Consider the following 23062-nt stretch of genomic DNA (forward strand, 5'->3'; position numbering starts at 1 on the left):
AACATTTAGCCTCGTTAATCACATTACAGGTTTTGAAACTGAAATTGCGATCTATACTTAAAACCTAGAAATGAACCAAATTGTCGATTAGAAACATCAGCAACAACTTGCAGCCAGTTTTTACAAAAGTCAGTTTTTGAGAGCCTGCAGCTAACTCATTTTCAAGCATCTATCCCAGTTTTTCCAAATTCAAGATGATGCCTTTTAATGTCTTGTTTAACCCAAACTTTCATTACTGATGCACAACCAGAGAATAATTAAATGTGGATGGAATAAATGTAAAAAGCTTTGAATCGTGTGCTGTTGGAGGACGGATAGTGGTAAGAGCAAAACTGTCCAAACAGCCCTCCAGTAAATGTCTGATTTTCTACTGAAATGCTGTTTTAGAGAAGTTAATCTTGCTAACAGCTGCTTCCGTCCGCTTTCCGCATCATTTCTCGCCATTGTCGCACCAGAATAAAGATAGGTCTTGTGTTTGAGGTCAACAGCTTCTCAGAATACTAACCTGAGACTTACAGTCAGCAGGACTGTTTAAAGCACCATCTGCTCTTTGCCTGAACCAGCAGCTGCATCAGTCTCAGTATCGACATGAAGCAGGGTTTAACACACGAGGTCACCAGTGAGAGCTGCTTGTCAAGTTTGCCATCCCACACTTTTGCACATTTTAAAATACTTCGAAAATAAATAAATAAAATAAGGTACTTTTTTAAGTGCTGAAAAAATGCTGCTTCTTTTATTTAGGATGATTTTTAACACTTTTTCACTGCAAATCAATGTGAAAGTACAATTCACTCTTCTCAGTCTGTGTGTATTATTTGTTGTTGCCCTCTCAAACGTTTGACTTCACCCACTTAAGATTCTTTCAACGGTTCACAGAGGACATGCCTGGACATGCTGCATCTCTGATCCATGGAAAGCACGATAGTAATGACGGCTCACGTTTGGCAAAGGCACTAGAATTTATTTTACGTCTTTCTTCAGAAAAAGGAAACACTGGTGTTGCTTACTCACAGTAAGTCATTCAACTTCTATTATCAGAGCAAAATAAACCGTTCATCATCATTACCAGCAACATCTCCTGCCTGGAATAGTTTAATCATTTCCAGCTTTCAACGCTTTCAACTTCCTTAGAGACAAAAACAGAACAACAAAGACGACTATAATGACAAATGATCAGGTTCAACAACAGAATCACAATGGGGGGTTTTCAGGGAGGGGGGAATAAACACCTTCATTAGGGTGTCAGTTGAAGGATAATTGGGAAGAGTAAAAATGGATGTGGGGCATTTTAATAGTCACCTTGAGAAATGGGCCCAGTCAAAAAAAACCCACCTTTGTTCAAAAATGACTTGTAAATACAAAACATCTCAAACAAAGAAGGGTTAGCTCTCTCTGCCCTGTGCAAATAAAGCAGCTTTCTTTTTGCCAACGTAACAATAAAGAGTTGTAGTACCTCTTTATCATCTCCTGCTACAAATTGCTGACATTGTAACAAGATGAGGGGGGAGGAGGAGGAAAAGACATAAAAAGTAAGAAGCAGAGGAGGCAAATGAATGATTGCTATCAGACAGTGGTAATAAGGTGACTGTCGAAGGAATTAAATCAGCAAAATTAATGGACAGATGTACGTGTGTGTGTGCATGTGTGGCGTTTTTTTTCTTCCTCTCTCGTTCATTCTCTGTAAATTCATTACAACTCTACACGACCTCTGCAGGCTGCTGAACTCTTCGATTCAATAGAAGATGTATCATTCGTTAATCACCACAGCTGAATGACCCACAACTCAGCTACGCCTCTGAAAGCTTAAACAACCACAGCGCTGCAAGCCATAGCTTTGACTTTTCCCTGTGCATGCTGTGTGTTCCCCCCTCTGCAGCAAACAAACAATACCTACAACCAGAGGTGTGGACTCGAGTCACTTGACTTGGACTCGAGTCAGACTCGAGTCATTAATTTTATGACTTTAGACTTGACTTGAAAAAACTGTTGTAAGACTTGTGACTTGACTTGGACTTTTACACCAATGACTTGGGACTTGAATTGGACTTGAACCGGTTTACTTGAAAAGACTTGATATTTTACCCCAAATATAAAATTTAACACGCATATTATATAGAGATTGAAAATGTGACGTCATTCACGGGTAGAACCGCAAAGGATTCTGGGAACTCGTGGCAAGCGGTACTAGCGCACGCAGGCTTTCAATTAAAATCAGTTATACAGCGATAAAAAGAAACACAAAAATGTCAAGAAGCTGTTGTATTATTAACTGCAATAGCCGGTCGCATGACAGCCACGGGAAGCCGACGGGTAAAGAGATCGGTTGTTATCGGATTACGTCGTTGAAGAGAAATTGTTCGAGCCATGTTTCCGAAGTAACAAAGACGCAACGGATGGCCTGGATCGCAGCCATTCAAAGATCAAATATAACGTCCCAGAACACTCCAGCTCACAGGTTAGTCTGCTCCAAGCATTTACACGAAGGTCAGTGTTTTTTAGTAGTTAATACGTCATTTTCATAACATAATTGGTGATATAGGTTACAAGCAAGTCTGGCGCTGAACAGAAATTGTCGCGCTATGCTCCTTTATTTATTGTGCATAAATAGTAAATTGTCCTGACACAATATTGCGTTTCGCTTCTGTTATTATGGTACATTGACAAAAACATATACTTTTATTCACAGGATAAAACAGGTTTTTTGTATCACTAATTGCCCAGTACGATTACAGCATACAGTCTTATTGTCACTGCTACATTTCTGTGATGCTACCAGAAATTATTTCCACTACTAATTAATTACCGTTGAGCTCAAAGGTCCTATTAATAAACGGTTAACGAATGTGTATTTATGACGACGATTTGTGAGACTGGTAAACTTATGATACATACGATGGTCTTTCGTTCGACACGGTGCATTTCAAGGTCCTGTACCCATCCGTCGGTAAACTGTACCTGGGCTTGTTGCAGTGACCTGAAGTTACTAAACTTCATGAGTGTATGCACTCACTCCAAGAACCGTATGATTATAAATATGCATATAAATATGCTAAGATGAGATAGCTGACTTCATCTAACTAGCAAATGTTTTCCAGGCTACGTTGGTGATACAGTTTTTTTTAATGTGTATGATATTTTTGTCATGCGATTTTAAAGCTGGTCCTACAACCGCATCCAAGAATAACATGCAGCTTATCTCAGAAATGTCGGTGAAAATTATTCTTGGAGCTAAGTTTAATTGAGCTGCATTTTAAAGAGGTGCAATTTCACAATTTGTGTATATTTTCTAAGTTCACTATTTTGTCATGTGTTGAGAAAAACACAGATTTTAAAATTACATGGTCTAATATTTACATTTAGCATATAACTGCAACATTATTTTTTCATTATTTTTTTTTTAAAGACTCGAAAGGACTTGAAATTCAAAGTTTCAGACTTGTGACTTGACTCGGACTTTTACACCAGTGACTTGAGACTCGACTCTGACTTGCCTGACATTACTTGAGACTTGACTTGAGACTTGAGGATAAAGACTTGAGACTTGCAAAACAATGACTTGGTCCCACCTCTGCCTACAACCAACTGGAAACCTATTGATTTGCCCCAAACTGCAGTTACTTTAAAGCCCATTTGAGTCTGTCTCCAAAAGCTAAATCCCAATTTGTCTTTTTGTTAGTACCATTGTCTCCATGCTACATCATAACAGGTCTCACTGGTAATAGGACTACTGCTAATCTTGTAGACCTTCCCTCTCACCCTTGCTGGGATGCTTCTGTCACAAATAACCCCTGACACTCATTTCGACCCACTCCACCCTGACTGCACTTTCTTCTTCACCTGTCCGCTGCTTTGGATGGCTGACCCCAGGTATTTAAACTCATCTGCTTTCACTACCTCTACTCACTGTTACACCTGTCTCCCTCTCATTCATGCACCTGTTTTCTGTCTTGCTTCTACCGACTTTCGTTCCTCTTCTCTCCAGACTCTCTTCCACCTGCTCCCTACTCTCACTATAGATCACAACGTCATCTGCAAACATCATAATCCACAGAGAGTCCTGGCTGACCTCATCTGTCAACTTGTCCACCATCACTCCAAACAGGAAGCGGCTCTGATGTAATCCCACCCCTCCCTCAGACCCTTCCACCTGTCACTTCTCCTGCACAGCCCTCACACACATCCACTCCAGACTTCCTCATAAAGTGACACGGTTCCTCTCTTGGCTCTCCTATCAAACACTTTCGTTAATTCCACAAAGACACAGTGACCTTTTTTATACTTCTCCATCAGCACTCTACAGCCTTCAGAGAGTTCCATTAGTACAAAAAGGTGCATGAATATAAATTCCTTTAAAGTAATTCAACACATGGCAGAACATACTCCATTCAGAATCCAATCCATTACAATGTTGCCTTCCTACAACCACATTATTTGACCAGTTCAATACTGTAAATAATCCTTAAAGTCTTTAATCTCAAGGGTCAAAATCTGAAATGGTGTATTTGTTTGTGTTTTAGCAGATAAACCCTGGTGGGTGTTATGGATTTAAGAAGGCAAAAAAAGAATTAGCATAAACAGACGAAATTAAATAAAAGCTGTGTGCATGCACACTTACATTACCCACACAATTCACACAAAATGTGTTACTATTCAATTTTCACATTTAAGTCTTCTGTACGTTGCATACTTGCAGAGAAGGCTGAAAACATGACCAGGCTGTTAAAGCTCCTGCAGCGTACACCCACACATGTACTCTGATCACCCAGAACAACTGAAAACAGCACTTTATATTTCATCTGCAGAAAAAACCCTAATTTTACACATTTACTGCACTAGAATTCCGAATCTTAAATTTTTATCATGGAAAGTTGTGCTTCCATGACACTTTCATGGACTTTCAGGTTTGTTTGCTGTTCTTGTTACAGTTTTCACTTTGCCTTTAACAATGTGATATCCCATTGCTGATTATAATTATCTTTTAAAATACAATTATTGACATAATGATAATATTACATATTAGCACGACAGCACTTTGGGATACAGCCGCTCTACCTCCTTTCATTCCTACTTTGAGTGTGCATTTGAGTGTGCACACACACAAACAAAACCCCGACACAATAAAGTTAAACATCAACATGAGTGACAGTAATATTATATGTTATTTTTATATATTTTTTGTACTACTTGTAGCATTTTTTGTGTTCTGGTTTTAAGCAAAACAGGATTCAATCACATGAACATCTGCATCGTAGGTTCCTCCTTCAATGAAGACTAAGGTTTAAAAAATAGGTTATGAAAGTGACTTCTGAGGAAGTAAAGTTTTGCAGACTAAAGGCACAAATGCACACACGCGCACACGCATGTACACACATGAGCACGCACACAGTTTTTAGTTGAATCATGGTGGTGCTTTCTTCTTTTGTTTTTGAACGCACAAGCTGCAGACAAAAAGGCACAAGATCTTCTTTCCGAACGCAAATAATAAAACGAGATCACATAAAAATCACATAAATCAAATGCCATCAATGTCAAAGATTCCATTATCAAGACACTCGTAGCCTGGAAGTACAGCTGGGGCGCACAAGTGTGCGCACAGGACAGACTGGAGATAAAGGGATATCCGAGTAAACACCGCTCTCATTCGCTCCTCTGTTGTTGAGATTGTAGTCACACGTCATCACAATATCAAGTATCCACAAGAAAGAGTGCCATCGAGGGAGGAAGCTGGCTTTCATATGGTTTCCTGTCCTGTCAGAGTCCAGTGGCCACTTAAAAGGGAAATACAGGCTGACTCTGAGGGGGCAGCTGTGCAGGAGAGCAGAACCAGATGAGCGAACACAACTATGCGCAGTACCAACCATTAATGGAGAGCTCGGCTGACCACAGAAGTTCCAGCAAACCTACAATAACTGTGTCCAGGAGGGGGAAAGAGGCATGATATACAAAGGAGGTCATGCACTTTAGAAAAATAGGTGGCAAATTGAACAAATTACAGATTTTTAGGTGCAGCTTTCTCCAAGATCTATCCTTAAATTGGATGCTGCAGTCTTTTCTGTAGAGAGGAGGAAATGATTAATCAAATGGCAGCCCTAAAGTGTCGTTGCTCAGCATCAGTGTGTGTCTCTATGCACTCGTGTAGGCGTTTAAAACAAACAAAACACTGTGGAGACGTCATGAGAAGGAGACAAACCCCCCACTCCACAGACTGTATCTGTGCATTAATCGACAGCTTTCACGCCTCTGTGTGCGTTATGTCTGAGCTCTCATCAGACGTACGTGAGCTTGTGGTTTTCCCTTCTTCCGCCTCTTTTGTTCTGTCTGTCCCCCACCTTCTTTCATCTTAAGCATAATTATATCAATATGTCCAAGCATGAGAGACAGTGACCATCACATGCAATGCAGTACTGCATGGACGGTGGCCTATTCTATAGTCAATATAAAATTCACCAACAATGAAGCGCCACAAGTTGGTTCTATAGTAGCTGCATGACAAAGTGAAAGCGATGTATGACCCGGGCCCGACTGCTCTGCGAAAGCATCAAAAGGTCCAAAGATACGGTGAAATATTTTTGTCACTCTACATGAAAGCCACATTTCCTCATTAGCTGCACTTGGGCGTGCACTCTCCTACATGACACAAGTCATTATTTATAACTTGCGTGAAAAAGTCAAGCTACAGATAATTAGTTCAGCGGAGTGCCTCCTAACTAGCTGCATTATTAGTGTTTGAACCCTTGGTCCCCTTGTGATAAAATCATTACACTGGCAGGCTCACAGAGACAAGCAGGAGAGGAAGGAGAGAAATGCTGACCGTGAGTCATCACATCAGTGAACTTTCAGTTTCAAAAGGGAACTCGCAGACTCTATTACTGGCACTCAGTTTAAAAAAAAACAACAAACAACAACCAAAAACCGGAAAGAGAGGCCAACATGAAGTTCAAACACGTCTTTTCTTTATAGCTGGCAGCATTTAGCAGCTGCTCAGAGAAGCTTTAGCACCCCCCTTTTTTTGGGAAAATCTTTTAGTATGTAGCGTGAAGAGTAACAATGGCATAAACGCGCAGCTCTCAGTTCTGCCGAATATTAAAACCGCACTTGTGGGTTTTCAAAAAGGAGACTTTTTTAAGGGGAAACAAGAAGCAGAAGTGGAAAAGAAAGCAGCAAACACAGGTCCTGGTGCAAAATACTTCGCAAAATAAATTGTCAAAAGAGCACTGGGAAGGTACCCTGAAACTCCTGCAGCCTGTGCATCACTATCCTCTCCTTTCTCGGCCTCATCACCTTCTTGGCTCCTCTTCCTGATTTCTCCCTTCATCTCCCCTCTAGAGCAGGTTTTAAGCCCTGCCATGACATGTGACTGCACTAATCTCCCCATCACCCCCGTTACCAGCTGGCGATTTGACACAAAGCTTTGCGATTTGGTGCATCAGTCGATGATGTGATATGCCAAGCCACTGACTAACAGGGAAAATACATATTTAGATGTCAGACTTCTCTGCCGCTGAGACCTTGTGCGTTTATCTGGAGCAACTGTGTTTAACTATTAGCAAACACTCACAACAGCACAGGCTATTTTTTGCACTTACAGTTAAATGACAGAGCACATGACCAAAGACAGGGCTTAGTTTACAGTGTCCTGTACTTTGGCCGCCTGTTATCAAACACGATGACAGCACTCAAACTGAAAACAGTTTGAGGGAAGTTATATACAGTATGTCTGCGCACCCCTACTCATCCTGAACAAAAGGTCACCGGTACAAGAGAATGTGGGTCAACCGTTCACGCAGAGGAGATGGCGGAGGCTCCCCTATAAAGACAAAAAAAACCCAAAACAAAAAGATGCATGTGGGTACATGCACCGAATACAAACGTGCAAACAGGATCCCTCAGCGAGAGAGAACAAAGTAAACAAAAGACACAAAAGGAGGGCAAAACAAATGTAATGTACTCTCTCACACACACACAGCCATAACAACCACCATCACAGTGATAGATGGCTGTCTCTGTTCATTTTAGTCTTCATTCCTTTCTCTGACACATACGCATGCACGTAAAGAGACACATTCCTGGCAACTCTTTCATCACTCGGCGACTGCAGTGGAAAGAAGGCCTCAGCATAGCAAGCAGTGATATGGAGACCACAGTGAGCCTCACTTCCTGTTTATTATCACGATCTTTTCTCTGAATGAAGCCTCATACAGGATCATTTACTGTATAGACGTACACACGATGAAAGCAACGTTTCTGACAGGATCTATCTGCATTCGTCCCCGAGCGGGAGCAGCAGCAGTGTAAATAAACAAGAACAACAATGACATCAGTACAACTCACAAACAAAAGCAACACAAATACACACGGCAGCAACATCACCAAGAGGAAGAATCTGTACCTGAATCTTCATCTTCCAACAGGAATTCATGTCTGGATCCTGGAGTCACCTCACCCTTAGTCACACACACATAAGCTCATCCACCCACACACACACACGCGCGCACACACACTCACCCTCTCACACTGACAATGGTCGTTCAGGGAGGTTGCATGCCCCCTCTATAAATCCCTGAGGTGAGCTGAGACCGAGAGAGAGAGACACCGAGAAGGAGAGACAGCCGAGCCAATGCGGAAGTAACAATGTCAGCCGTCGCCGTGGCGACTGGAGCTACCTCAGCAGAGTGCAGAAACAAAGACAGACACAGGAAAAGATAGAGAGAGAGACGTCAGAGGGAGGGAGAATAAGTGGCTGCCCTACATTTCTTTAAACAGACACACACACAAGCACACACATGCATATACAAACACAGAGGCTGAGCTGCTACCGACGCTGCTGCTGCTGCTGCTGGCTTGTCCAGGCTTGCTCGCCCTCTCCCACACACACAAACACACACACAGAGTCAATCTGATACTGTAATCCCATTGGCTGAGCCACTTCCTCCAGCTGATCTTGATGAGCAACGGGGGGAGGGGCAAATGTTGTTCAATCATTCAAGAGAGGGAGGGTGGTGCCCTTTAAATAGACTCCCTCTGCTCGGTACACTGAGCTTAACCTAAAAGCACCTCCCTCTAACCCTACTTAAGCTTGTCCTACACCAACACACACACACACACACACACACACACACACATACAGAGCCTCCTCCTTCTCAGTCCATTACTGTTTTAAGACAAAGAGTTAGCCACCAAACCTGTTTTAAGCCACTGTCACTGTCCACCAATCCGAGAGGGCCTTACTGCCGTCTCTCCACCAATCCCCGGCTGGCAGCAAGGGATGCAAGGTGGAGCAGAAATGACAGAGGGTAATTTATTACACACATCCTCACAGCTACATTCAAGGACAAAGCTACAGTATAGCAGAATCACCCAAATAAATACTAGGACAAAGGGGATGAAACATAATAATAAACACACCTATTAAACCTTAAATACAGCCACGACTGACAACAGAACTGGTGGTTGTGGTGGTGTTTGGGGGGGGGTGCAAGCAATTGAAGCATGCAAACATCCCGTGTCTGCCACCAGCAGATCACATCCTGCATGTACAGCAAAAAGTCCCACAGGGCCCATAAAATTTGACTGTGGGTCACTCTGGAGTATAAATCCCTGCTTCATATAACATTAACTTAACCTGCCTTAACAGTCTCACCTTCCCTCAGGGGATCAATATTGATTAAAGTGTTGCTAAATCGACCTTTTCTGGACTTGTACCTTGCAGGCTCAACAACCTCAGAGCCCACTTAATGAGAATGAATGATTTTAAAGCTGCGTTATAAGTTATCTGCTGTGTACAGAGACATGTAGATAATGTATTATTTGACTTGTCTTATAGCTTTTGTTGAGCTCTATCGTTCAACTCATTTATTATTCTAAAACTGTGTTGTAACAAAGTACAAATACTTCATTACTGTACTTAGAATTTTCAGGTATATGTAACGTTTTAACACAAATGTCTGTACTTTCCATTCCTCACATTTTCAAAACAGGCTCGTTACTTTAGGTTTAATGCATTTGAGTGTAGTTCTGGTTTTCCAGCACTACACGCTTCGAACATCAAACCAATTATAGTCTAAATGGAGGAAAGAATAACATTCAAAAAATGATCTTACGGGTGTATTCATCACTGGTGCTTGAAAGTTTCCAGTTTTCTGTTTTCTGGAAACTTGAAACTTAAATGTCGTCTTTAAAGCCTTTTGGTTTCACTTCTGTTCTTTAAACATTGATGAGCCACTTCAACCAGTCTTAGGGTTCCTCCACCTGCTGAATCCCACTTTAATGATTAAACAGTTTTTTAAATAAAAATAAAAAAATGAAAATTTTGCCCATGTAATAGTTTTTAATACATTAATATAAGGTTCAGTTAGCGCTGCACAAAGCTATAAGAAAGGTCCTTTTCTCAGTCACCACGGATGACGCACTAGACTTATTGTACTATGTAAAGAAAGGCCAGGTCCTTTGGATTGCATAACAAGCTAAGCGGCACTTTACCTTATTTGAGTAACACTGCTTAAACAGCTTTGGCGTCTCAATAGTCTTAGAGCAGAGTTGCTGGTCCCACTCATGAACTTTGCCCAGTCAACGCAACAGAGATTTTAACAACTGAACAACAACAGCCACATCGCAGCCATGCATCACACTTTGAGTGGAAAATAAATTTACTCAAGAATAGATCAGTTTACCTGAACTTTAATAATTTGCTTCTACCGTCATTAATATTAATTTTAGATATTAGACATTAGAATAATTACACTTCTTAATCCTCTACAGGGATTAGCATGTTAAAACGTTTTTGAACACTCTGAGATTTGAATATTAAACAAGAAATAAAATACAATTAGTAATAAAATATAATTTTCTATGTATTCCTTAGTTATTTGTTTACTTGTTTATGCCCTCTGTGGCATTCAAAAAACAAAAAACTAGCGTTACCAACAGCACCCTCTGGTGGACAAAATATGCAACAACATTGATAACATAGGTAAAGGGTGTTTCTTCTATCTCTTCTTTACTGTTTAAATTTTCATTTATCTTTCATTATAAATGCCAATACATATACATATAATATAATTTATCTAATAACAGCCCACCGATAAATTAGTCAGGCTCTAGTCAATAATAAAAGACTAAATAAACAGTAAATAAATTACTATGTAGTATTGCTAGATATTCTGAAAGGTAAACTTTCTGAGAAGTGATTTTCAGTATATTATTAACATCTATTATTCTTCTGAAAGTAGGACTTTTACTTAAATCTGTAAGCAGTACTTACTAAGTTTAACTTCCTCTATAACTGCTGATGTTTTCTTGAGGTCTGCTGACACAGATTTCCGAGACAAAAAGACAAATACTCGGTATCCCTCAGGTTTACAATAAATAATGATTCCACATCATGTGGCACCTATTAGATCATTTTCTTGTGAAATACCACGAGGCCAAAAATTGTACAAAATAATGCAACTATAGTCAAAATAATGAGGAAAACTATGTGATGTGGTTTAAACGCGTATATCAAATGAGCATTCCCACTTTACCAAATCTTTTAAGTTTTCCACTGAAAGTGAGATTTGATTATGCCACATTCTCTCGAGTACATCAAAGCAGAATAAAAAGTACAAACCAGCAAAACAGGAGCAAGCACAAACCACCGCAGTCTCTAAACGAACACTACGAAATTGGATTTCCCCAAGTGAGGAGGTTTGTATAATGAACTCCTGAATCCATTCAGCGGGGCACAGTTTCTAAAGGTAAAGACGATGCATCGAATTTACAGCACATTATCACAATGTCGCCAGCAACGGTAATCTTTGCAAGTTTCACGACAAGCTCATATTATTTAATCTTGGAGGGGGAAAAAAAAGCAAGACAAAGATGAAAAGATCAGAAAGCCAATACAAGAACCATCAGCTGTCAGATGATGCAAGTGCAGCTTTCTCTGGTCAGTCAGCCAGCAGCTCTACGCATTAACATAACATGATGAGGTGAAGATCTCTCAGCACAGGTGTCAATAAATATCGATCGCAAATTGCTGATAATTACACTTTAATAGCAGTTCAGGGCATTCGACCCCACTGTTGCGCTCCACAACGTCGTTTACCTCTATATCACCAAAGCCTCTTCAAATGTGATTGGTCAATAGAATTTATGGTAGAAACAACTGCATCAAAAACCCTTTTACAGAGGCTACAGGTTGGATGGAGAGGGCATACAAAAGTGAGAGACACAAGGCAAATATTCGAGAGTTGGATGAGGGGGTGAAGTTTAAGGGAAAATGTGAAGGGACGGAGAGAGACGGAAAGCGGAAAGAGAACTTTTGACAGGCTGATTTCTACAGAGGGAGAAACATGTCAGATATCCCGCTGGGTGTGAAATTGAGCTGTAATAGCCTTTTCACTTCATATTCAAATACAGTCATGCATACTGATAACTACAACTCTACAGCTTGTATGTCTGCAGCATCAATCAAATCTACCTCCAATTAAGAGAACGGGACGAGCGGAAGAGAGGGGGGAAGAAAACGAGAGGTCCGTAAGGAAAGTCTCTTTAGAACTTCAGTTTTTTGGGGTTTTTTTGGGGTTTTTTTTAATATTCTGTAAAACGTTGAATAACCGCAGTGGGATCCCTTGCTACTTATCTGGTGTAACCATATGCAATTCTTTGATCTGGGGCTTTGCTTTTCATTTACATATCTCGGTATAATGCAGCAGAGGGTTGTTTCTGCGCATGGTGTATTCATGGGACAATCTCCAGATTCGAATACACAAGCCCAAACATTAAGTGGGCCGTCACCAGCGGCAGCACAGCCAGAGCACAAAGCCATCAATTCACCATCCCAAAAATAACAAGAGGCTGACAGTAGCAGTTTCATTGATTTGCAGCTCTCCCCACTACCCACTGTCCTCTTGCCCCCCTATCTTGTCATCTTTTCAATTTTGTCACCCAATGGCGCACATCTATCCCGACGTGTGAACGCCGATGGAGAGCGGCTGAAAGGGACGGCTGCTGCGAGGGCAGCGGGGCCGATGGAACAAAACTTCAAAATGATCTCCTTCTGCGAGCCACACTTTCAAAAGCTATTTCTGTCCAGGCTGTGTGGCAGAGATCGGACTGTGGAGTGTTGCCAGTATGTGCCCGATTACAGTGTTAAACAATGACAAAACAGCACGCAACACTCATGCTGGTGCCGGTGTGACACACACGCGAACGGTATTTAAAGTCAGCGGAGAAGCCCACATGGAAAGTTTACCTCAATTAAACTGCACTAATTCAAAGGCAGTTCATCAACTTAAATTTGAGAAAGACTTCAGTACGATTTCAGAAAGAAAGGCACTGATATGCTCTGAGCCTGTAAGCTTGAGGACAGTAAGCAAACAAAACAACATAAACTTTTGAAATATATTCAAAGCTACATTGAAATACAGTATATACAGAGAACACAGAGGTTTCTACAATTCTAACCAGCTGAAAGTCAATATTTGGCAATGACCACCTTTATTCTTCAACACATCCTGAACTCTGTTAGGAAGCTTTCTTGTAATTTATTTAAGTAGTCTTCAGGAACAGTCCTCCAGCCTACTTGAAGCACATTCAAAGCTCTCCTTTGGATGTTGGCTGTCCTTTTGTTGTGTTCTCTGTCAAAATGATCCTACACTGCTTCAGGCCAGGCTCTCCATTTCTCTTCCTTATGAATGGCTTCTTGACAGCCATCCTTGGCTGTTATCATTGTTATCATTTCTGATGAGGCTTCTGCAAACAGTAGATGGATCACTTGAAGAGTCAGATGCATCTCTCAGGTCCCATGTCAGGTCTTTGCTGGATTTGTTCCCCTCTGTTTCTCAAGGACCTGACTTTCACCTACTGTTCATCTGTTATACTTTTTTGTCCTTTTTCTTTTTTAGGCCTGACATGTCTTCTTTTGACTCCCCTTGTCCATTTTCTTCAAACTGTTTGAGAGCACGCTGCACACCATGCCAAGATATGCCAAGCTTTCAGCTACAAGCTCTTTGGGAGTCAATTTTTATCTTTGGCATTTTTCATTTAAAGAAATATGAACAAATGATGTGTTTTTGTGAGAGGCTGACAGTAACAAAGTGCCTAAAGATACAATTTAAAGTTGGTTGTCTCTCTAACTTGTCTGTTATGTGCAGACATAGCAGTGGTTCAACAGTTGAATGATCAGCTGAGGTCAGTGAAGAAAACAACACACACACGCACACAGAGGTATAAGGACTGGACTGAAAATGAGTGAAGAAGCTCTCACTGTTAGAAGTAAAAACAGTGAAAACCTGCTCGAGACCACTTTTCAAAACTACAATTACGTCTGGCTCCTTGGAAGAAAAACAAAGAAAGAGGTGGCTCGAGGCTTCTCAAGATTCAAACGTTGTCATCATGTTCAAAAGCAGGAACATCTCGTTAGCAGTTTTAGCCTTTTGTACATTCAGTCAAAATAATGGACATGTGTAAAGATAATGAGTAACTTATGTATGTGCTGATGTACATATAATATTTATTCCAAGCCTTGTCTGTCTTTGAAGAGTTGGAACTAACTGATCTAGGTAGCGGTGTTCCAGACACACAGGGGGCCTGAGCTGGGAAAAATGATTTATGAATTTATAAACTCATGCACTTTCTGTGATTCAAAAGCCAATTTTGCCACAGTGTCTTGTCTTCAAGTCTTTTATTATTCATCTTTTTTATTTACATGGCACTACATGATGCACAATCCTATTAAAGCTGCACAGTTTTTAATCAATTTACCTCAGTTTCACACAAATTGTTTTTCTTCACAGCAGCGTAGGAATTGGAGGAGCTGGAAGTGACAGACACGTTTGAAGATTCTCAAAATTCAGCCAACTGGTTTTCTCCTGGGCTCTGAGCTGCTACGTTTACGACAGACACGTTAAATTTTGTTCAGCCTGTTTCTCAACTAATCTGTCCCCAGTGGAGAAATCTGAACACATTGTTCTCCTCTGTGAGCAGCATCCAGAAACGTCAGTCGTGATGCCAATCCTTTTTGTCTCCTAGCATCCCCCTGCTGCGGACATCAGTACAGATCAGAAAAAGCTAAATATCACTAATGAGTGAGTCACTATCGTGGTGAGGAGCAGAACAGGCTGTACTTATTATTATGGCGACAGAGGAGTAGCTGCAGTACTGTTGACAATAAGCAGAGACTTCATTTAAGTGAACTGTACTATGCATGTTGATGAAAACTGAAGACAATCACAAACTACCTGATTTAAGTCCACAGTGCTGGTAAATGTGTGCTTTTGCTAAAGTGTTTTCATTTACCAAATGCTTCATGTAGGGAAAAAAACCCAACTAATTTTCTGCAAAAGACCATCTCAATTCAGGGCGGTATCGTTCTTATCCAGCTTTGGATGACAGTTTTAAATTCTTCCCATTGCAACGCTCAAAGAAACAGCTGTGTTCTTTTCTTCATCAGCGATCGGAAAGTTCCCCAGATGTGCTTTGGCTAAAGTAACCAGTTGTTCGTCATGCTTTAAATCCTTTCCTCCGATTTGTGTTTGAAAATACTTCCAGCTAACTATAAACTACACCTCCGCGCCTCTCGCACATTTTAGCTTTCAAGCCAGCGTCTCCTTTAACCCCTCTGTAGGTCGACGCCTGGCGAATCCACTTAAAAAAAGACGGATTTTCTTTTGTTTGAAGTCGTTCTGTTCGAGATTTGCTTTGATGTTTAGCGTCATTATCCAACCACATCATCCAGCTTGTACCGGAGCTTCAGCTGCCGGATATCCGACCTGATATCCCGCTGTAAGATGTGTCGATAAAATTAGGAATTTCCCCTCAATAATGGTGGAGCTGTCCGTGCCCTGAGGCAGGAAAGCAGCCTTAAATGATGATGCTCACACTGATGCACTTCAGTATTGGTGAAGTGCATCAGTGTGCTGCGTTCTTTGTAGGCCCTGCTGAATGTTCTCGGTAGCATGAAGTTGCTTGTTAGCAATCAAGATATTTTTTTATTGAAACCATCCCAACACAACGCTGCATTTTACCTAGGTCCTACGCTAACACCGAGCTCTGGGGTTCTTTCATCTCACTGATGATTCCTTAATGCACCTCGATGTAAAATAGCTGCATTAATAAATTATATCCACATAGTTTCTTGAACTTTGGAATGACAAAATTAATGGGATATACTGATTAAAAGTCTTCTGATGTCTTTGCAAGGCACAGATCATCAAGCTAAAACACTTGGTGTAGTAACCATCGCACACTTTCATCATGATTCATTGATTGCACAGCAGGTTTGATAACTCCTGGAGAGATACTCATCTTGTGTGTTAAACAACACTCTCCATCAGCATCGTTAAAACTCCAAATGAAGGAATATTCTTTAGAAAAGCTGAGTTGAACCTTTGAGACAAGATGCATTAAAGCTGGTTTCAATTTTTTTTTTTAAGCGCGCAGGTGCTCAAAAGCTTAACAAGACATTTTATCATGACTTTTGCCTTTAATTTGCCATTCATCTTCATTAGCATTAGCCAAGGCAATTACATACTTCTATGAAGATAATTTGAAAGGACTTATTGTTTCTCACCTCTCCACTGAAGACACGCAGGCCTCTTTTCTAAAGTCTGCCAGTGTCTGTGTTTATCAGTGTTTGGGAATAAAAAGACAAAAAGCACCTCTGCAGACGCAAACATCAGCTCTATCTGTATCCACATCAGAACCTGGGGCTTGTGATAACCTTCTAAATGAGACAAGTATTTCAGCAGTGCATTGCGGTCTATAAAGAGCGGAGGACAAAAGGCCGGAGTTGGCAACGGTCGTAAATCCTGCTCAAATGTGGATCAATCATTTCAAACACTCCCTGTAGAAATAACTGACAAACAATTTCGGGAATGGGACAAAATAATCTCTAGGTTTATATGGCAGGGGAAAAAACCACGGATTAAGTACCAAACTATTCAGTTGGCTAAAGACAAAGGAGGGTTGGGGTTCCCATGTTTGAAAGACTATTATATTTCTGCTCAATTGAGGACATTAGTGTGTTGGTGTAATGTAGATTATCAAGCGAGATGGAAAGAACTAGAAACAGTGACCTTAAAAGATTCTCCAATTCAGGCAATTCTAGGGGATGTGACACTTATTAAAAAACAAATTCATCAAGGAAACCAATGGATTAACCTACCTTTAAAACTCTGGTTACAATTTCTTAATAAGAATGATTGGATTGAAGAGGTTAGGATTTTAAGATGGTGCGCTTTTGACAGTGATTTTTTACCTAATGAATTAGACGTAAGATATAAAAAATGGTCTGGACAAGGTTTAACGGCATATTGTATGTTTTACGATAAGGGAACTCTTAGGGACTTCCAATCAATAAAAGATCAATACCAGTTAAGTAAAACGGACTTTTTTAGGTTCTTACAAATTAGGCATCATCTATATAATTTTATACCTAAGAGAACAGATCTTTTTTCTTTACCTGTTCTGAGTATATTTGTCAAGGCTTATCAGGCTGACACAGGCCTTAAGGTGATTTCAAGATTGTACAAGGGTATACAAGAGGTTAAGAAGTGGAATACTACCTACATCAAAAAAAAAATGGGAAAATGAAACAAATATAGCAATATCAGATAACATTTGGTATGAGCAGTGCGCTTTTCAGTGGAGAATTTCTAGTTCTAATACATGGAGATGTTACGGTTGGAAGAGTATCTGTAGGTTTTTTATTACCCCTGCACAAAGTAAACATTATTTTAATCACTCTAATTGCTGGAGAAATTGTGGGGCCCAAGGAGTAAAACATTTTCATCTGTTCTGGTCTTGCCCAAGGATCAACATTTTTTGGGTATTGATCCACTCTGAGTTGCAGATTATTTTTGGTATGCAGCTTCCCTTTAATTGGGACGAACTTTTGTTTGGATATTTATACTCAGTAAATGTAGATAAAATGTCTAAGCAGTTGTATGGTATCCTGAGTTTGGCTGCCCGTAAAATTAGAAAAGCTGAGTTGAACCTTTGAGACAAGATGCATTAAAGCTGGTTTCAATTTTTTTTTTAAGCGCGCAGGTGCTCAAAAGCTTAACAAGACATTTTATCATGACTTTTGCCTTTAATTTGCCATTCATCTTCATTAGCATTAGCCAAGGCAATTACATACTTCTATGAAGATAATTTGAAAGGACTTATTGTTTCTCACCTCTCCACTGAAGACACGCAGGCCTCTTTTCTAAAGTCTGCCAGTGTCTGTGTTTATCAGTGTTTGGGAATAAAAAGACAAAAAGCACCTCTGCAGACGCAAACATCAGCTCTATCTGTATCCACATCAGAACCTGGGGCTTGTGATAACCTTCTAAATGAGACAAGTATTTCAGCAGTGCATTGCGGTCTATAAAGAGCGGAGGACAAAAAGCCGGAGTTGGCAACGGTCGTAAATCCTGCTCAAATGTGGATCAATCATTTCAAAATGCCTCTCAAGTTGCAGCAAAGTGATTCCAAGCTTGACCAAAATTGCACTCAGTTAAACTCCCACTGCGTGCATGCGCGAGTGCATGCCTGATGAAACTAGTCATTAAAAGCTATTGGAATGCGGACAGCGGCTCAGACCTACGATGGCGGAGTTCTCTGTGATTTTTAACTCTTGACCCGGCTGACCTGATATCGCTAGCAACAGACAATTAGCGTGCTCAGGAGTCGGGGGGGGATGCACAGAGATGCAACTAAACAGTGTACAATGGTGGTTATTCTGTTTTAACAGACCCTCTGGGAGAGACATAACTATGCTAGCTGTATATATTCTTTGAAGTAAAATCAATAGGCAAGCCGACTCTGACTTACAAAGATGGCAGACTGAGAAGAAAAACTAAGGATGCTATCATATCTTTTTTCTTGAATGAGAAAGTAGAGTTTGAAGACTTTTATTAGGCCCAGCTTTTCATTTTTATTTACCCAGCCATTTCCAGGCTTTGCAGGGAGAAGGGAGGGTTTTTATTTTTTAAAGGCTCTGTGAACACAATTGATGCACTCCATCCAGCTCCTTTAAATCCATCATCTGTGCTGGACTATACATGCATCAGTGCAGCAATGACCTCAGAATACAAACATATCCCACCTCAGTGCCCACTTCACTCCCTTTTGGGCTTTCTCCACCACCATCTATGACATCATTAATCTTCACCTGCTGTTAAACAGATGGCGCCCTATTTCTGACCCTGGACAGACGGAGAAGTCTGCATTGCAAATATACGAGTACAGATTTTTTAATATATTTTTTTCTTTTAAGTAGGTTCCTTTTCAACCCAGTTGTGATTTTATTTTTCCAGCCTTCACAGATCTGATCAGAATTTCTGGGCTATAAGCAGCTTTCCCCTTCAGGACGTGAACCCTCAGCAGGTGATTCCTGCCATGCAAACACACCTGACGTTACAAAAATGCTTCTCCTACACCTGAACCTTTCATTTCTCTTTTCACCTGCGGGCGACGGGTTAAAACGAAACGCGTTAGCCAATAGACTGTGTTTAATATCGTTACACAGAAGCAACAGTGATATAATGCTAAAATGGCACAAAGCAGCACTGCTTCACTTGTGATCTTAACAGAAAGCTGCATGCATTTCTTCACACAAAAGCAAACAGCACGCAGAGGAAGTATAAATAATTCCTCTTAAGTCTTCCCATCACAGGACAGCGTCTTCAGAGATCTGTTATTTTGCCAATGAACAAAAGACTACAGCAAACAGAAACTCCTCAGACAGTTTCAAATCTCTCCAACTCTGCTCGTTTGTAGCGTTAGATTCTTTGATGTATTTTACACCAGTGAGATGCATCTCAATTTATTTTTTTACACCACATCTACCTAAGGCGTGCAACCTTGGATCTACAAATCTTCTTGCTCTCCCACTTCTGTGCGCTGATGATAGACAAAGGAGAGATCTGTCCTCTGCCCACCTACAACAATCCCCATTTTAAGGTCCAACCTCATTTGGCTCCCAGACAAATACAGTCCACAGCAGTGGAAGGCGATTTGCATTTAAAGGCTGTTCATCTTACACGCCTCCTTCCTGCAGTTCACTGAAATAAACATTTGCATTTTGAATGCCTTAAAAATGTTCAAACTTGAAAGCTGGAAATCTAAACCACAAGGCAAAACTAGGAAATTAAGCTATTTTAAAAATTAGAAGCTATAACAGCCTGTAATGACAAAGAAAAAGACCAGAATTGTTCGTGGTTAGAGTCAAGCTCAGTGCTAAAGAGGAAAATGAAGTCATTAGGTCCAAACTCCACAAAGTGTGAACGATGAGTAGAAGAAGCGAATCAAACATCTCCTAGTTTTACGGAAAAACTGCTACAGGCGTTGCATCAGGAAGCATTTTCAGGTTCAAATGGCCTGGTCTTTCAAGGGCAGGAGGATAATACACTGTTTGCTCTACTGCCCCCTGCTGACCATACCTTTACAGCACTTCTCTTGGGGTCTGATTGGTAACACCAGTCATGGTAAAAATGACACTTTCTTGGAAAGATCCGTGTTAATTGGCACAAATTATTGGGGTTCGAAAGACACTGGAGACAAACATCAGTCGGTTTAGTTTAAAGTAGACTGAAATTTCTTTGGCAGAACTGCTCAATTAAAACACGACAACAACAATCACCAACATCCATCCAAACATAGCCTCGCTAAATTATTTCTCTTTTTAAAGCTCACAGTTCTGGAAATATTTAAATTCAGTTACATATTATTACTTCAGCCATGATTAAAGGGGTTACTGAATTTGACTACAACATTTTTGGGCCTAACCATTCACTGTGGCTCAGGAGGATGAGCAGGTCATCTACTAATTGGAAGGTTGGTGGTTCAGTCCCTAACTGCTCCAGTCTGCAGTGTGAACCCCGACTAGCTCACAGGGCGTTCATCTGTGTGTGAATTTTTGATAGAAAGCACTTAGATTCTTAGATGAATGAGAAAAAGAGCTGGGAAGACTCAAGTAGAGCAAAAAAGCACTGTATAAGAACCAGTCCATTTACCATGTACAATGGCAGTTTATTGGAAACACCAATGACTTTGATCTCAGTGCCAGTACACGGACTTTTCGGCCTCTTCACTAAGCTTTACTGACAACCAGCCAGGTGCTTTTTGCATTATCTTGTCATGGAAGACAAATTATTGTAATGGCCAGCAAGTGTGCTTTGTACTAGAGTGAATATTATTATTATTCAAGTGAATCTTTCATTTTAATTTGACCTGTTGTGTGGCTACTTCAAAAGCAGCACATTATATCGCCGTGTTTGTTTGGATTCAATTAATTGAAAGTGTAGCAACCAAACATTGTTACTAATTTCCCTACAATTGTTGGCAAATTAAGTCATTTGTGGAGCAAAACTAACAGGAAAATTACACATAACCTCACCATAATAGGACCAGTATGCGCAGTGCAAAGCAAAGCCAATCAGATATTTCAACATAATTACAGAACTGGTGCCAACTTCCCTACAAGACATATGAGATGTGACAGTCCAATTTTCACACTGACTGCTGCTACAATGTAAGAAGGCCAAACTTATTATGCTCCTCTGTTGAAATCTAAAACATCCCCAACCCAACCCTGGCTGACGCCTCAGCTGTCTCGACTGAGGCTAAACACAGCCTTCACAGCTGTCTACCTCATCGTCGTGTCCGACGCATCTGTCGCGGTCCTTGATTGACAGCGAAGCGCTGGCTTCGCATTCCAACTAGCCCGCTGCTCATCTACGCATTGCTCGGTTTCGGCTCCATATGGGCCAATCTCCTTACGGTATCGCTCAGGATTGTTGACTTTCTCGTGACACATCTGTAAGGATGTCACGACGGGCCCGCCGCAAGCTGTTGTGACTTGTTTCAGATCATTTTTATGACAGTACGAGACAGCACAAGGATGACAAAAACGGCTGAGAGGAGTATCATTGCACGAAAGAAAGCGCAGCCGTATTTTAAAAACAACAGTGTTGTGTTTACATAGCACAGATCTGAGCGGCTCAACCTCCCCCCCCCCCCCCCCCCCCCTCCTTTCACCCCCCGGGGGGCTGCTTGAACTGTTAAAGTAACAATGTCACACTCCAAAAATGTTGCACTCCGTGACCGCTGCTGCTCACATTAAGTAGGAGAGTGTAGAGCCGAGGCTTACACGAGCCACTGAATGAGCAGCCTCCCCAGGACAGAGGTTGTCTCAGAGAATGAAAACTGCACAGCAAATCAAACCATAACTATTAGGCCAGAAATGATCCACTTCACCTCGGGTTAGGAGGAGAGAGACACAGAGAAAGATGGAGCGAGGCTTGCAGAGGAGCAGACTGCCTTTTACAGGCTGTCTTTTGAAGTGATAAGCATGAAGTCAAAATCCCATCGCTCCCAGCCGGCCCACACTCCAACCTTCGCTTTTTCTGCATTTCCATCTCCCACGGCTGGCATCTGAAACACATTTCGCCGTTCCCCATCCTCTTCTATGTTTTTTTTCTTTCTGCATTTTTCCAGCAGCTCTCCGTTTACTCAAACCTCCTTTCAATCACTTCTCCCGTCCCACTCCGCCCTATCAATATTTGTCTGGTCAGCTCTCTGCCTGTGCAAAGACAAGTGCAAGCAAATATTTTGTGGGAAAAAGCAGCATTTCCACCTGAAATGATTACACGCTTTCTTCCTGATGACATGCTTTGGCTTTTAAAGCATCTCTCCTTGGCTTGTTCTATCATAAGCTTGCCCTTAATTGCAGACCTGACCTCAGGAGTGTTACACAGTGACATCACAAAATGACTTTTAGTGTGGTTTGCAGTCAATCGGTGAGCAATAATCCTTACTTTATGCTTAAATGCACTTGTTTTCCAGATTTCAGGTATGTAAAATTTTATAATGGATTTATGTGAAACTCCAGGGAGAAGCAGTGATAAAATTTTTATAAAAACACCATTTATATTCTTTGCATTCAGCATTCCTGCTGTTTGTTCACCAGTTATTTACCTCTTCCGGGTGATTGGCAGCTGGCTTTACCTTTTTTTTGGAACTCAGTGTATTTTGAGTGGTCAACAGGAGCAATCCAGCAGATCCCCATCCATCAGCTAATAACACACCATTGTCC

The 23062-nt window shown here is 41.0% G+C and overlaps 1 protein-coding gene across 8 annotated transcripts in view; it reads right to left on the bottom strand.

Annotated features, from left to right (window-relative positions):
• Window positions 1–23062, bottom strand: part of marchf8 (membrane-associated ring finger (C3HC4) 8) — a 99268-nt gene that overhangs the window by 30629 nt on the left and 45577 nt on the right. Inside the window, exon 1 of one of the 8 annotated variants that reach the window (XM_086259504.1) lies at window positions 8390–9056. The exons of the other annotated variants lie outside the window; for them this stretch is intronic. Within the exon in view, the coding sequence (XP_086115630.1) occupies window positions 8390–8419 (30 nt within the window). The 5' untranslated portion in view covers window positions 8420–9056. Of the gene's footprint in view, window positions 1–8389; window positions 9057–23062 lie in introns of those variants that run through there. 8 annotated transcript variants of the gene reach the window in all.

Source organism: Aulonocara sp. 'chitande type north' Nkhata Bay, linkage group LG13 (genome assembly GCF_057382095.1).
Source record: "Aulonocara sp. 'chitande type north' Nkhata Bay isolate Kocher_YH1m ecotype deep benthic linkage group LG13, A_spYH_male_GT1.1, whole genome shotgun sequence".
Classification (NCBI taxonomy): domain Eukaryota; kingdom Metazoa; phylum Chordata; class Actinopteri; order Cichliformes; family Cichlidae; genus Aulonocara; species Aulonocara sp. 'chitande type north' Nkhata Bay.